The sequence below is a fragment of the Drosophila montana genome, unplaced genomic scaffold (assembly GCF_035044405.1).
Source record: "Drosophila montana isolate Dmon_TW-CO22-7 unplaced genomic scaffold, ASM3504440v1 contig_2178_1, whole genome shotgun sequence".
NCBI lineage: Eukaryota > Metazoa > Arthropoda > Insecta > Diptera > Drosophilidae > Drosophila > Drosophila montana.
In genome coordinates this window covers 741,373-755,163 of record NW_026997075.1, presented here as the reverse complement: position 1 = coordinate 755,163, position 13,791 = coordinate 741,373, and the positions used below count along the sequence as shown (strand labels likewise).

The 13,791-nt window shown below is 39.3% G+C and overlaps 3 protein-coding genes across 4 annotated transcripts in view; 2 read left to right on the top strand and 1 right to left on the bottom strand.

Annotated features, from left to right (window-relative positions):
* The window catches only part of Rhp (rhophilin), a 38,373-nt gene that overhangs the window by 13,620 nt on the left and 10,962 nt on the right, over positions 1-13,791 (bottom strand). Inside the window, exon 1 of one of the 2 annotated variants that reach the window (XM_064680811.1) lies at positions 653-715. The exons of the other annotated variant lie outside the window; for it this stretch is intronic. Within the exon in view, the coding sequence (XP_064536881.1) occupies positions 653-700 (48 nt within the window). The 5' untranslated portion in view covers positions 701-715. Of the gene's footprint in view, positions 1-652; positions 716-13,791 lie in introns of those variants that run through there. 2 annotated transcript variants of the gene reach the window in all.
* The window catches only part of LOC135427347 (uncharacterized), a 263,759-nt gene that overhangs the window by 245,669 nt on the left and 4,299 nt on the right, over positions 1-13,791 (top strand). The gene's annotated exons all lie outside the window — the stretch shown is intronic.
* Positions 2,508-3,267, top strand: a10 (antennal protein 10). Its single transcript, XM_064680816.1, has 2 exons — positions 2,508-2,823; positions 2,896-3,267. The coding sequence occupies exons 1-2, from the start codon at positions 2,568-2,570 to the stop codon at positions 3,132-3,134; spliced, it is 495 nt and encodes a 164-aa protein (XP_064536886.1). The 5' UTR covers positions 2,508-2,567; the 3' UTR covers positions 3,135-3,267.

The following is a 13,791-nucleotide window of genomic DNA, read 5'->3' as shown; positions in this document are numbered from 1 at the left end:
GTATATTTATTAGCTAGAACCAGGTAGAGAGTTGGCATGCGTTGTGTGGCCTCAAGCGATGCGCCACCGAGCATTCCAATGTGAAAATTCTTATGGCTTTGGACTTTGAATGTAAGCCAAGCGCTTTATTTGCATTCAAACTTAAATTAAATACAAACACCCATATAAGTGTGTGTTTGTATATATATGTGTGTGTGTGTGTATATCCAATGGCGGCAAATGTCAAAACTCGCAGCTGCCATAAATAAGAATTGTGTGCGAGTACTCGAACTCGAAGTCGAACTCAAGTATTTGTTGGTTCATCACGTAGGTGGGCACATTTGCAATATTCACGTTCCGCATATTTGGGCGACGTCGACGTCGACGGCGACGGCGAAGTCTCTCATCCAACTAACTTGTCTGCCAGCACTGTCCATGGCAGTCCATAGTTATAGCCAACTAACTAACTATTCAATTAAGAGCCCCTACATCAAGCCTGATCAAGCCACATATTCAAAGCTATCAAAGATCTGCCAAACGCACGTGTGGCCACTTATCTGTGTGTGTGTTCGTGTGTTTGTGTGTGTGTGGGTGGACTTATTAATACCGCTAAATATAAAAGCACTTATTATACTAAATAGTTAATACTTAAAGTTCTTAAGTGGCTGCTTACCATTTGCTCCAATTTCAGCAAATACGACAAAGGCGATTTGCAAGTCATTTTCTTTATTTGACTTGTGAATTTAACAACACATAACAAAAAATATGAACAAAATGTCAACACAATAAATAAATTTAAATATCGTATGGAAAATCGACAACAATTTGATTTAATTCAGCAAATTTTGATTGTACACGAAACCATTTATTGAATACACGTAGTTATTGACTGAATATGTATGAAATAATTCATATGCATGACACTAAATAAAAAAACAAAATAAATTTAAGCACGTTGCAGTCGATTGTGACCGACTCCGTGATACTCTGTTCACAGATACGAATACTCTGTTGCCCATTAAGTGAGTAGAAAAGAGACTTGTTGATTGTTTTGTGGCTGACTCTAAAACTGTCAACACAAAACAGTGACTGTTAAACTGTGAGATTTATAAATCTCGACTTTGTTTCATTCGAGGTGGCGTAGTAGGGCGTGGCCTCAACATTTTTGCATCTGTCTTGATGTCTTCTAGCAAGTTGGAAGTTGTAGATTTTTGAGTCTTAAAACGAAAGTTAGCTGAATTAAATTTCTTTTTAAAATTATATTCCACTATTCAAAAGATAAGAAGAAAAGAACAATTTTCATAATGATGAGATTTTCAAAAATGTAGAAAAAAATCTTGTGTCAATATTTCAAGTTCCTGCAATAGCTAAGAAAAACAGAGTATTAAGCAAGTCGGACAATGCAGAAAATCAATAGACATTTATTTGTTCACTTAGTGAAACGATTTGCCAACAAAAATATAAATGAAAAACCAAAGCATAATGAATTTGTGAGCTGACCTTCAGCACTTGTACTATATACATACGAATTGTTGCATTACAAGTGGGTCAACAAAAATTGCGAATGCATTTTATAAGATTCACAGGTTTACAGTCTTAGCCACACTCACACATACACAAATGACTTTAGAGATATAATTTAAAGAAAAACACTCGCGCGGCACTTAAAACACGTCCGCAATCCACGAGTTACAGACAAGAACAATTCTTGGCCAGTCTTAGCCATTGGGAATAGTCCAAAGAGTCAGCTGAGCGCTGCATGTTCTATTCTGAGATAAACACAGAGTCGGAGAAAGACACGCAGAGAACTAGGGAGAGGGAGAGAGAGAAAGAGAGAGCGGGAGAGAGTGGGAGCTGGAGAGAGAAAGAGCTGCAGCTGCTGGCAGCATTAAATGGGCAAAATCTGTGACCTGGTCAGGTGGCTTTTTGTTCCATCAGCTGCTGCGGCTGGCCCCAAACTTGGCGCAGACTGGCACACACACTCGGACGAATAGAAATGTGTGTATTTATGCTAATGAAGTAGCAAAATGAAAGCCGCAGCCAAAACTGAACAGAACAGTCAACTCATTTGTGGCTGCAAAACGATATCAGAAATCTGTGCCAAGTGCAGGTGCCTCAAGTGTGGCCAGACCAATCCTTTGCTGCTGCTGCTGTTGCTGCTGTTGCTGCCAAGTTCAATGGCCAGGCGGGCGGAAGTGCCAAGTCACAAGATTCACACAAGAATCAGACAAACTCGCAGAATGCCAGTTGTGGAATTTTTACAGTTAAAATGCTTTACACGCTGTCATCCAGTGGCCAAGAGACATGGCTTCCTTTTGGCCACGTCGCATGCAGTTGCTGACGCTGCCGCTGCCGCTGCTATTGCTGTGGCAGTTGCAGCTCCAAATCGTTGGCAATCATAATACAATTTAATTAAATTGAGTTAATTTGGCGCGCAATTTGGCCGCCTCATGGGCCGCTGAAATTGTCGAGAGGCACGCACATCATGCGCAACTGGACCTGCATTCAGTAGACACCACAAGCTCAGCTATAAAAGCTGCAGCTTCTATGGCAATCGGTATCACACGAGTCACATCAACGTTTTGGCCATGTTCCGTTTCGATATTAGTCAGCTGCTGCCGCTGCTGCTCTTGCCGCTGCTGTTGGCGGTACTCTGCCCTGCCCATCCGCCGGCAACCACCGCGATGCCGGCGGCCCTGATAGAGGCGCCGGGTGGTGTCTATGACAGCAAATTCGATAATGTGGACATAGATGAGATTCTCAGCCAGGAGCGGCTGCTTAACAACTATATCAAGTGTCTGGAGAGTGTGGGACCCTGCACGGCTGATGCCAAAATGCTGAAGGGTAAGCGCAACATGCACTTGTTGCATATCCCTTACGGTTGACACATGCAACAACAACAACAACAATTTACAGAAATCCTGCCCGATGCCATGACGACGGACTGCGTCAAATGCACCGAAAAGCAAAAATATGGCGCCGAGAAGGTAACACGCCATCTGATCGATAACCGCCCCGAGGATTGGCAGCGCTTGGAGAAAATCTACGATCCGCAGGCAACCTATCGCATGAAGTACGAGGAAACCAAGACCGCCAATGGCAAAAAGGCGAATATTAAGCTTGAATCCTTGGATCAGGCCCAGGGCGATTCCTAAATGCACACAAGTTATAAATAATTCCAAATACAGTAATCGCACCTATAAACAAGTATAGTGAACACCTGTATGCACATATATAAATATATATACATATGCATCGTTTTTTTTTCCGCACTTAAATAAAGCAAACTCCACAAAAGCAAACAATATTTATGTATTTTCCAATCGGGGCAGGTTACAAAATGTTCATTTAAAATCAAACCAGATTTGAAACTGAACCAGTTCGAACCCAAGTCTTATTGCAAGCCAGTTGTCAAAAAAAAAAAAACAGCCGAACTTAACTATATTTACTTTAGTTCAAGAATTTAGAACCGAAAGGCAGTTCTTTTGAACCGTGAACCGAACCAGTGACATATTTGTTTTGGCTTTCCAGCTCGGCTTCAAATATTTAATTATTCATTGTCTTGGTTGGTGGAACTAATGAATTTTTTAACACTCAGCTCGCAAAACGTTTTTCCAGCGACAAAACAATAGAATTGCGTTCAAAACAATTTCACACAATTTAGCAAATGTTTATTTTTGTATTGTTTTTATTTTTTTGTAATAAAAAATACAACATATACATGTGAAATTCGTTGGCATGTTCTTAATGACAACGTTTTTATATTTTTTCGACTTAATTTAATCGACAAACTTGGCAAACATCAAGTAAACGAAAATCTTAAAGATGAGCAATGAGCTCATTTTAAAGATAATTTGTTGGCAATCAACCATTTTTATTGCGTGTTGTCGAGTATTTTAAATAGATTTATCGATGCTAAGCAACGATATTTATTGATTGTTTCATTATTTCAAAGCTTTTTATTTCAATTTGAGTGGGGATTTGTATAATGCAAACATGAACTTATTTTCGCTTGTCTTTGATTCAATGTTTATCGATCTTCTAAACTTTTCAGAGTTTTTTAATTTTAATATTACTGTGAATTTTTGTACATTTGACTTGATATTTATCGATTGTCTCAACATTTCAAAGTTTATTTTTTCATGTAATGCAAAATCTTCAAAAACTTTTTCTCATTCCCATCAATATATTCGCTATGTGCCTTTGATTCGATATTTATCGATTCTGGCAATATTTCACAATATTTCATTTAAGTGGAGATTTGTTTATGCAAACATATCGGAATGTGCCTTTTATTCGATATTTTTCGATTGTTTCAACATGTCAAAGATTTCTATTTCGATTAATGCAAACAAATCAAGAACATTTTCTTCTCATAGTCTTTAATATGATAGATATGTGCCCTTGATTCTACGAGCAACTAATTTCCTCGTAATATGAGCAAAGTTTTATTTATAAGGGCTTAACTTACAAGCTACCAAAATATTTGTTGATAGCTCTTAACTTTATTTAATATACTTTATCTGTTACTTAGCAAAATTGCGATAGCATCAAAGTATAAATAAATGAACTTCTGGCTATAAATATGGGATAAATAATAACACAATTTTACTCAAGAAAATTGATTAAAAATGTGCCTTAAAAACGGCGGATATGGTACCTAGTGTGGAATGTTATTGTTTGTATGTGAGTTGAGTATGTTTTTATGTACCTACAAGTGCGCACAGACAAACAGATTGTTATCGCGGGACCATCTTTAGTTTTTATTGTGGCACAAAAGGCGACGCACCGCATCATCAACAACAACAACAACAACAACAACAGCGACAGCGACATCGGCAACAACATCATCATTATCATAAATTCCGTCAACACACCCACAATCCAACGGCCGCAAAGGTGAGCTCCAGCGCAATGCGACATCTGGCCAAAAAAAAAGGTGTGGCCCCCAAACATACATACGATGCGTTCCAAACAATTCGCATCAGTTATTTATATATGTATGTATATATATTTTTGTGGCAGCCTCCAGTTATTCAATTGTGTGGCAACCAGCAGCAGGCAACTCACAGTGGCAACTCAATTGTTAAATGGTCAAGAGAGACGCCACAAAGTTGAACGAACCCGCAACTTGGCGCTCAACTTCGATGCGATGCGATTTGGTTCGGTTTGGTTTTAGTTTTGGTTTTGGTTTGCCTTTGTGTTTGCTTTTGGCTTTGGTTTTGGTTTGGTTCGGTTTGGCTTGGCCTGGCTTGAGAGCGGCTCCGTTTGGGAACGTGCCCGCCGCATTGGCAGCCAGACTTCCGGTTTCATTTCATTTAGTCGTAAACACGGCTATAGGGCCGCGATTCAAACGATTCCCAAAGCACAGGCAAAACAGTTGAAGTTGATTCATTTGGCTTTCAGCTCAAAATCATTTGTTGGCGTCGCTGCATCGCTTTGCGGTGGGCTGCGCTCGGCTTTGACTGTCAATCAAATTTGTTGATGGTTTTCCGTTTGCCTCTGACTGCAATCCCATTTCCCATGAATGTTGCCGTTGTTGTTACTGCTTCTGCTGTTGTTACTGCTGCTGCTGCGGCTAGAGCTGCCTGCAATGCAAAGCTGTGGCATTTTTAAGCTTCTAAAGTAGCTCAGTCTTTCCGGCCATTGCACATTGACGCAAACTCATGTTAAAAGTAATCAAAATATCAAAATCTAATTTTTCATTTTACATAAAATATCCATATAAAATTATTATTGCATAATATCGTTTTGTTTAATTTACTTCATTTTTTTTTTAATAGTAAATAATAACAATTCTTAGATATATATATATTTTTAATGCCATGGTTTAATAATTATTTGCGTATTAATATTAATTATTAATTAAAACCAAGTTTCGCATTTCTCAATTCCTCCTAGATTCTAAACAAAGATTCGAGTAGAAAAACACGTATTTAGTAATATACTCGAAAGAGTCTACGACATGGTTGGGTAACCTTAAACGTTCTTAAATTTAAATGCCAAACAAATAACATTTCAATACATTTCCTTTACTTTGAGCTTATTGCACAATAGACCCGGAAGACGTAGTGCCAGGTTCTTCAATAATAACACTTTGAGATTCCATTTCTACGAAGAGATTGTCGCACAGACAAGTGCTTTAAAATGTGATAAAATCTCTGTCTCACTTCAGTTGTCAATTCCGTTTTGATGCATATCCTTGAACGTTATGCTGACTGCGTTGCTTTGCTGTAAAATCAACGCACCACTGTAAGCGAGATGCGTAACACCGGCTAATTAGGCAAGGCACAAGACCATTAAGTTCTACTAACTTACCATAAAGCAATCACTTTTACGATTTGCCAACATGTGGCAAACATCATGAGGGTTTCCTGTCAGTCTGAATAAGGGGAAACATCTAGCACTAGGGGTCTCAATTGTTCGCCTTAAAGCGGGAACTTCAACTAGCTTTATTTAACAGAATATGCGTATATGCATGTGTGTGTATGGTAAAGACACCTTTTGGATGAATGACCTCGACCCGCCGCACCGTTGACTTCAACGGCTTCACAGCGCGAGGAATTACACACACACACACACTCACACACACAGAAATCTTCAGGTGCGTTGACTTGGCTAATAAATATGACACATGATTACGGGGCGGAGCTGAAAGGCGGACAGTCCGACCGTCCGGACAGCAAAGGCAGATACCCTGTTTTGTTGCCCGTATCCATGTCCACAATATAATTTGTCTTACCAATTTATTGTTGTTGTTGTTGTTGCTGTTGTTATTGTTGTTCGCTTTTTGTTGTTGTTTGTATGCCCTGTCCCTCGAGTGCTTTTGCAATTTGCATGCCTGAAACTTGAATTTAAATAATAATAATTATGTGGCTTGTAACGCGCTTGACAAGAGGCAAATGTCAAAAACATAGACCTCCAGTTACCACCAGTACCAACCAGTAAATAATCCGCCCCGTCCCGTACCGTCCGCTCCCCTGCCCCGGGCCGAACCGTTTAGCAACTGTTACGAAAATGTTGTCAAAAAGAAAATGTCATTGTCAACGGGTCGCAGCGTTTAATAGATAAATTATATAACTATGAGTTTCTTTATGTTTTTATACATTTATTTTTTTGAGCCATTGCATGCAACACCTCGTATGCGGCTGCCCCAGCTACAACGTGCCCCTTTTGCCACTTGCCACTTGCTGCTTGCTGCTTGCCGCTTGCCACGGTCGAGTGAACGCCTCGAAGTGCACGAATGGCGACACTTAAGCGTTAGTTTGTCTCATTTGCATTCGGCTTCAAGTTCAGTTAATGTGCAACTGCTGCCGCTTCAGTTGCTGCCAATTGGCCGCTGAGTTGATTGACTGTCATCGGCTGATTGGATTTCCTGCGAAGCGCGCGACGCTGACCGCTTATTAGCCATGGCTAAATTATTAACTTCCTTTTGGCTTGCCGCATATCATTTGCCTTCGCCCCGTTCCGGCCCGGCTAATTGTTAAAAGGAAAAGGAAAGCAAATGCCAGCTAAGAGCGCAGCTCTCGATAATTGCCAGGTTGGTATACTCGGTACCTCGGACCGGTTTGGTTTGCTGGCCAAACAGCTAAAAAGTTAGCCTAGAATCTTAATGCGGCTTTCAGACCAACACACACACACACACACACACAAACACACACAAGTGCCTCATATCTTAACTGGGCTCGTTGCCACTGACACACTTGAGTTGGGCAAATGTGGCCAAAACTATGCTACGATTAGCTGGCCCAGCTGACTGGGTCAAGGCCCCAAGACGCCGCATATTGATAATTACGTATTGTTTTGATAGAAATCAATGTAAGCCAAATTATCAATTCAAGCACTTTAATTTACTTGCTTGATATAGGAACTCATTTCCATATAATATCTATTCCATGCATATCTATACATAATAAATAATGCATTATTAAGTTTATTAGATGGCCAATAGAACACTTAAGAGTAACCAAAAAAAACCCTTTACTTATAAATTGATTATAGTCAAGGCGCTAAAACCTTTTCGGCTTATTTGAATTTATGAGAATCGCGTAGAAGGGCGAATTGTATTCATGCAATGAAAGCTTCAAAACGAGTGAATCATTAAGTAAAAATCTTACGTGTTATTCTTATTAAAATATGGTTTAAGAATTGATTTAAGATCATAGCTCCCAATTACAGTATTTAATGAATGCATAACACAAATTGCATTGATATAAAATCTTATACCCAAAAGTTTTTACGAATCAGCGCTACTTTTTAATCGTAAACCATATTCCACTTCTTGCCGTACAACTTAATTACTCGATAGAATTTAAACAGTATTTTTTCTGAAACCATCTAATTATGAAAACTGTTTTTGAAGGCGGTTGGATTATCCGCGCATTCAAGGACTTCTTTTTCGATGATAAACTTTATATCTAAAAACTGTATTTTATAGCAATTAAAAAAAAACAGATCTTATACTTAAAAACTAGCTGACATTGAATCTTAATCCAGCCGCACTCATTTGAAAAAAAATCCTTAAATATTTTCTACATTTCTGAAAGCGTTAGATGTAAGTTAAAAGTACTTCCGATATTTATTTATTTAAGAATTTATTTTATTGAACAGCATTTAGCGAACGTTTCTTAATTTTAATCTCTGAGCTGCTGTGACCTACAATAAGCCAGAGATTTTCATAATCGTTTGCTAAAGTTTGTGGCGTTGTTTTAGCCTTGGCTCGTTTCAAGTTGGCCTAGCTGAAAAATTCAACTGACAACGAAAACAAAAAACAAAAAAAAGAAAAAAAAAACATAAAAATAATGTCAATAGCCCGCTTAATTGTTAATTGTTGTCTTGGCATGCTCAACATGAAATTTATGTGCACTTGCCGGCAGTTACAATTACAATTACATTACCATTACGATCAAGATGATGATGATGATGATGATGTTGGATTCAAAGAGCAGCGTTGACAAAAGCCAAACAAAATTGTTCAAAATTGTTTTAAATGGCTTTAAAAGCCAAGCAAAACGAAACGAAAAACTTAATAAGTTAATCAACATGATATCGTGAGCCAAAATCTTTATACATATGGTAAGCTGCAAGCTTTTGCCACGTTGAATTTCGCATGTGCAAATTTATGGCTCAGGCAGATGAAAGCAACTCGGAGTTCAGAAAGTTCTGATCAGGTCGACGAGCCGAGCCGAGTGTCAATAAATATCGATATCGATGGCGATAAAAATCGATTTTGAGAGTTCGTTTTAGCTAGATATATATAACAAGTTAGATAGGTTCTCATATAGCATATACAAATTACGACTTAATTACTTTTTGGAGAGCTCCCCCATTTCCCCAAATTTTCCGGGCATTTTTCTTGCATGCGGAGTCTTGAACATATGTAAAGGCAGCTTTGCCTTCCCTTGGTTTTCGGTATCTTCCAGTCGTGCATTCCCGACTGATTGCACTCTTACTTGTTATAGTTAAGCACTTGGCAGTTTTGTCTTAACTGGGCTAATGCCCAATGCACGCCTTTGTTTTGGCCAACTTTTAGCTGGCACATTAAAAAAAATCAAAAAAAATTTAAATTTTAAACAATTGCAGGTCTTTAAGCCGCAGATGTGAAATGGCTGCGAATGGATTTTTTTTTTCTTATTTTTTTGGTGACTGCGTAACTTTAGGGTTTGCTGTGCCCAGCTGCTGGGCTTTTAATGAGGTATTTCGATTTTCGGGCTTGCCATGAATCCCTCAACTTTGACTTATGGCCACAGCAACAGGCAACAACAGCAGCAGCAGCAACAGCAGCAGCAACAACAACAATTTCCCAGGTGCTTTGAGCTAATGAAACGTTACAAACAATGGGAAATGCCGCTGCCAGTTTTTGTTATTTTCATCGTGAATTGTTGCTGTTGTTGTTGTTGGCTTACAGATATTTAACCGTGGTAAACATTTGGCCGCACATTTTCATATCAAATAGCTGGCAGGGCATTGCCATCAGTCTGGCAACGCTGTGCCATTTGCCTTGACATTTCTTGGCCACAAGAGATCAAATAACTGAGCCTCCATCAAATGATCTCAAGCGGCGCAAAAACACGACAAAACACTCTGATTAAAACAAGTAAAAAGGGCATAGCTGGGTATATCCAACTGTGGCATACACTGTTCCTAAGCCAATAACCAATGGGAAGGAGCCTTTACTTCACACAGCTGCTGTCAATATTAAGACCAAGGTAAGCCCAAGAATGTATCTTTGACGCTCGAAAAAAAAAGAACACTTTAAAATTTCTTATTGCTGTCCCCAGACTAGCTGACTTCTAGATTTTCTATAGTTTAGGCTCTTTGCAATTAAATGAGGCAACATTTGTATACCCTAAAGTCAATGAAAATGCCTAAAAAGGGTAAAAATTCTTCTATACCAAATGCAAAATGAGTTTTTAATCTATTTGTTCGATATCTTCCGTTTTCATAAGATCAATAAATATCGATGAGATATACATATATATAATATAAATAATATAACTGCATGATTAGACGAGGTAAATACACCAAACTTTGTATAAAGGTTCTTTATACTTTAGTATGAAGGTTCTTTATACTTTAGTATGAAGGTTCTGTATACTTTATACAAATAAAAAATATATCTCTTTTTGGATTCCTACCTAGTTGTTAAAGGCTTAGCCTTGAGCCTTGCGCTTTGATATATACACTCCTCTGTGTGCCGTATTAAAGCTCTGCAAATTTCACCAAGATCGGACAACACGGACAATACTCAAGAATGTATTTCTCATAGCGTAGGGCAAAGCGAGAAGCGCACAGGGCAATACTTATCTGCCACACTGTATGTCGTGTTTGTAGCCTCTTCAATCAGGCAGCAAAACATGTATTCAATATAACAAAGGATTTCCGATTAGAACTGATAGTAACAATAAACATCTCTTTCAATATTACCACAGACATATCGGGCTTTATCAGCAGGCTGTGTTCGGGCTAAATAAGAGTGGCACATTTAATTTTTGGCTGGCCTTATCGTCGTAAGCCCATGTAGCAACTATGTACTTACGTAATAGGGTTAAGCAATCGATGCGTAACAATAACCCAAATTACCTGCCACAAAGTGCGACAACAGCAGCAACAACAACAACAACAACAACAACAACAACATCAACAGGGTTGAGGCATGTAACGGAAACGATAAGAAAATGGAAAATGTCAACAAATTAAAGTCGAACAAGAAGTCAATCGCTCATGAATTTATTGCAGTTATTGGGCGACCAAAACAAGAATTCACCAGCGACACAATTATGGCAACACCTTTGAGGCCAGTCATAAATGCTGCCATTTTGTGTCCATTTTCCAGTTGCATTGTAAAGCAACAGCAGCGGCAGCAACAGCAGCGGCGGCAGCAACAAAGGGCCATAGGCAAACACCAGCGATAACTGCCGCAGTGGGGCAAGCACATAAAATGCATTAAATACCGCTCAACAGCAGCAACAGCAATAACAAAAGCGACTCACAAATAAAACATGTCGCACGCTTTCAAGGAACTAAACTGAAAATCCAGCTTATTAGTAAAGACCAAAGAAGCAAGTGAAAAAGCGCCAGTCGGAAGTGTCCGACTAGAAGATACCCTGAACCAAAGCCAAGCTGCCATTACAAAGATTCTGGCTTCCTTTCACATACAAAAATACTCTCGAAATATGTCATAAACCATTATTTTTATCCATTAAATCGTCAGTTCCTACCTTTAAGAACGAGTTGAATGGGTCGAATGGGGTGCAAATATCCAAAAAGATATATATTTTCAATCTCTAAAGCCTAGACGAGAAACTACACACAAGGTTCTGTGTATATTGCTCCTAGAATCTTCGAGTTATGCCTAAAACAACCAAGTCCTAAAATCGATATTTATCGATTCCATCAAAATAAGAAAAGATATTGAAAGAAGAAAAGAAAGAAGATATATTTTAAATTTCAAGTCAAGCGGAGATCGACGTCTTCACAAAGAAGAACAGACGGATAAAGCTAGATCAAGATCGTCCAGATCAGGAGTATATATATAATTTACGGGCTTGCCTCCTTCTGCCCGTTTCATGCAATTGCACCAAAACCGACATACCCTTTTTTACCCTATTTCAATGGATTCTGAAAACTACTTAGAATTCCAATTTGATAGAGGGCAGGGCTTATCAGATTCATTCGAATTGGTTGCGGGATTCCATTTAGGGTTTCGTAATGAAATTCTGCTTGCATGTGGTCAGTTATGGTAGGGGGCTTGCAGCTGCGTATGCATATCAAATGAGTCGATCTCACAATAGCATCATCAAGTTTAAGGGCGACTGCATAACAGTGATTGAAAATAACAAATACGAATAGAAAAGGGCAAGAGCGTGACAGTCGGGGATATGCGAACGGGGCAATACTTTGCTCACGGTCTAAAAACAGACAAGACAAGAGTCTTCCTTACTCGCGGGCTGTTAACTCTAAAACATTACCATTACATGGCCACACTTTATTCATTCTCTAAACAGCCAGACGGGCAGATATATAGACGTAATATATATCCATATAAATGGGCATTGCACAAAGCCAATATGCTCGTTTTCACTTTGTTCACAGAGTAAACGAAAGTCAACACTCTTTCCAGTTTAAATCCGTTTTAATCTAAGAAAATATACGACTGTCTTCTTGAATAAATTGCTTTTAGAGTCTTTGACGAACAATGAACAATAGAATATAGTAAGTTTAGTTAAAGCCAGTTGAGTTTTTTCCTCTCTCTCTATCTCTCTTCCTCATTCCCCCTTCCTATGCCTGACTCGCGCACGCTCAATCTGTTACCCCATTTGTTTTCTATCGCCTTTTCATTCGTTATCTTCAACTTTAATTGTCGCCTTTCTATGCGATTCTCAAGAACTGAAACGTTGCTTTTTAGGCTTTCCATGTGCAAGTCTGAGTTACCAACTTTTTAAGCTTATGAGTTTCAGCTAAGCTGTCCGCCAATCCTTGCAATTATTGCCTTTGGCTGCAGGTTATAAGCATAAGAGACGCACACACACACACGCTGAACTGCACGCATAATTCGTTTCACTTACGCTTTTCTGGTTTGTTGTTGTTGTTTTTGTTGTTGCATTTACACGGATAAGACTTTCAGACCGGGTCTAGAGCAACAACAATGATAGCAAATCAACTGTTGTTTTTGTTGTTGCACGCACTTTAGTTTGGCATACGACAACTTCACCTGTTCGGCCAGTTTTAGTCACAAATACACACACACACAAACTCATACACAGAGATGCAGTTGTCTGTACTTCCACATAACGCATAATCTGACAAACTGCGCACAGTTTTCAACTGCTTTCTCGACTGTAGAGCATCAGAGCTGAGCCCATACACGCATATTGGATATTGGTCGTAGAAAACCAGAGTGAAATTCCTTGACAAGACTACCTCACTCGCCAGTCCAATCGCAGACCGGACCATACTCAATGGGAAGTTTTTTGGGGAATGCAACTTGGCAGCGATGCGGAATCGGAATCTCGAAGCTCAAATCTGGTTCACGATCGCCATCATATACAGGTTGGGCCAAATTGGTTTCCTCAGTGTCTCCAGCTAACTAGGCTAACCTGTCGCACTTCCCTGTCTCTGCTCTCTTTCTCCCGCTCTCTCTCCCGCTCTCTCTCTATCTCTCTCTCTCTCTCTCTCTCTCTCTCTCTCTCTTTCACTTGCCCTCTTCCCCTCGTTCACACTTTTCTTTTTGCGCCGCGGCTACCTTTTTTGGGTGTTGCGTGTTGCGCAACGCATTTAAAGTCCAAAAATGCCGAAAGTCTGGACGCAACA

Coding starts and splice junctions, on each gene's coding strand:
- a10 (XM_064680816.1), top strand. CDS start 2,568: ATGTTCCGTTTCGATATTAGTCAGCTGCTGCCGCTGCTGCTCTTGCCG. Junction 2,824..2,895: donor TGATGCCAAAATGCTGAAGG/GTAAGCGCAACA, acceptor AACAATTTACAG/AAATCCTGCCCGATGCCATG.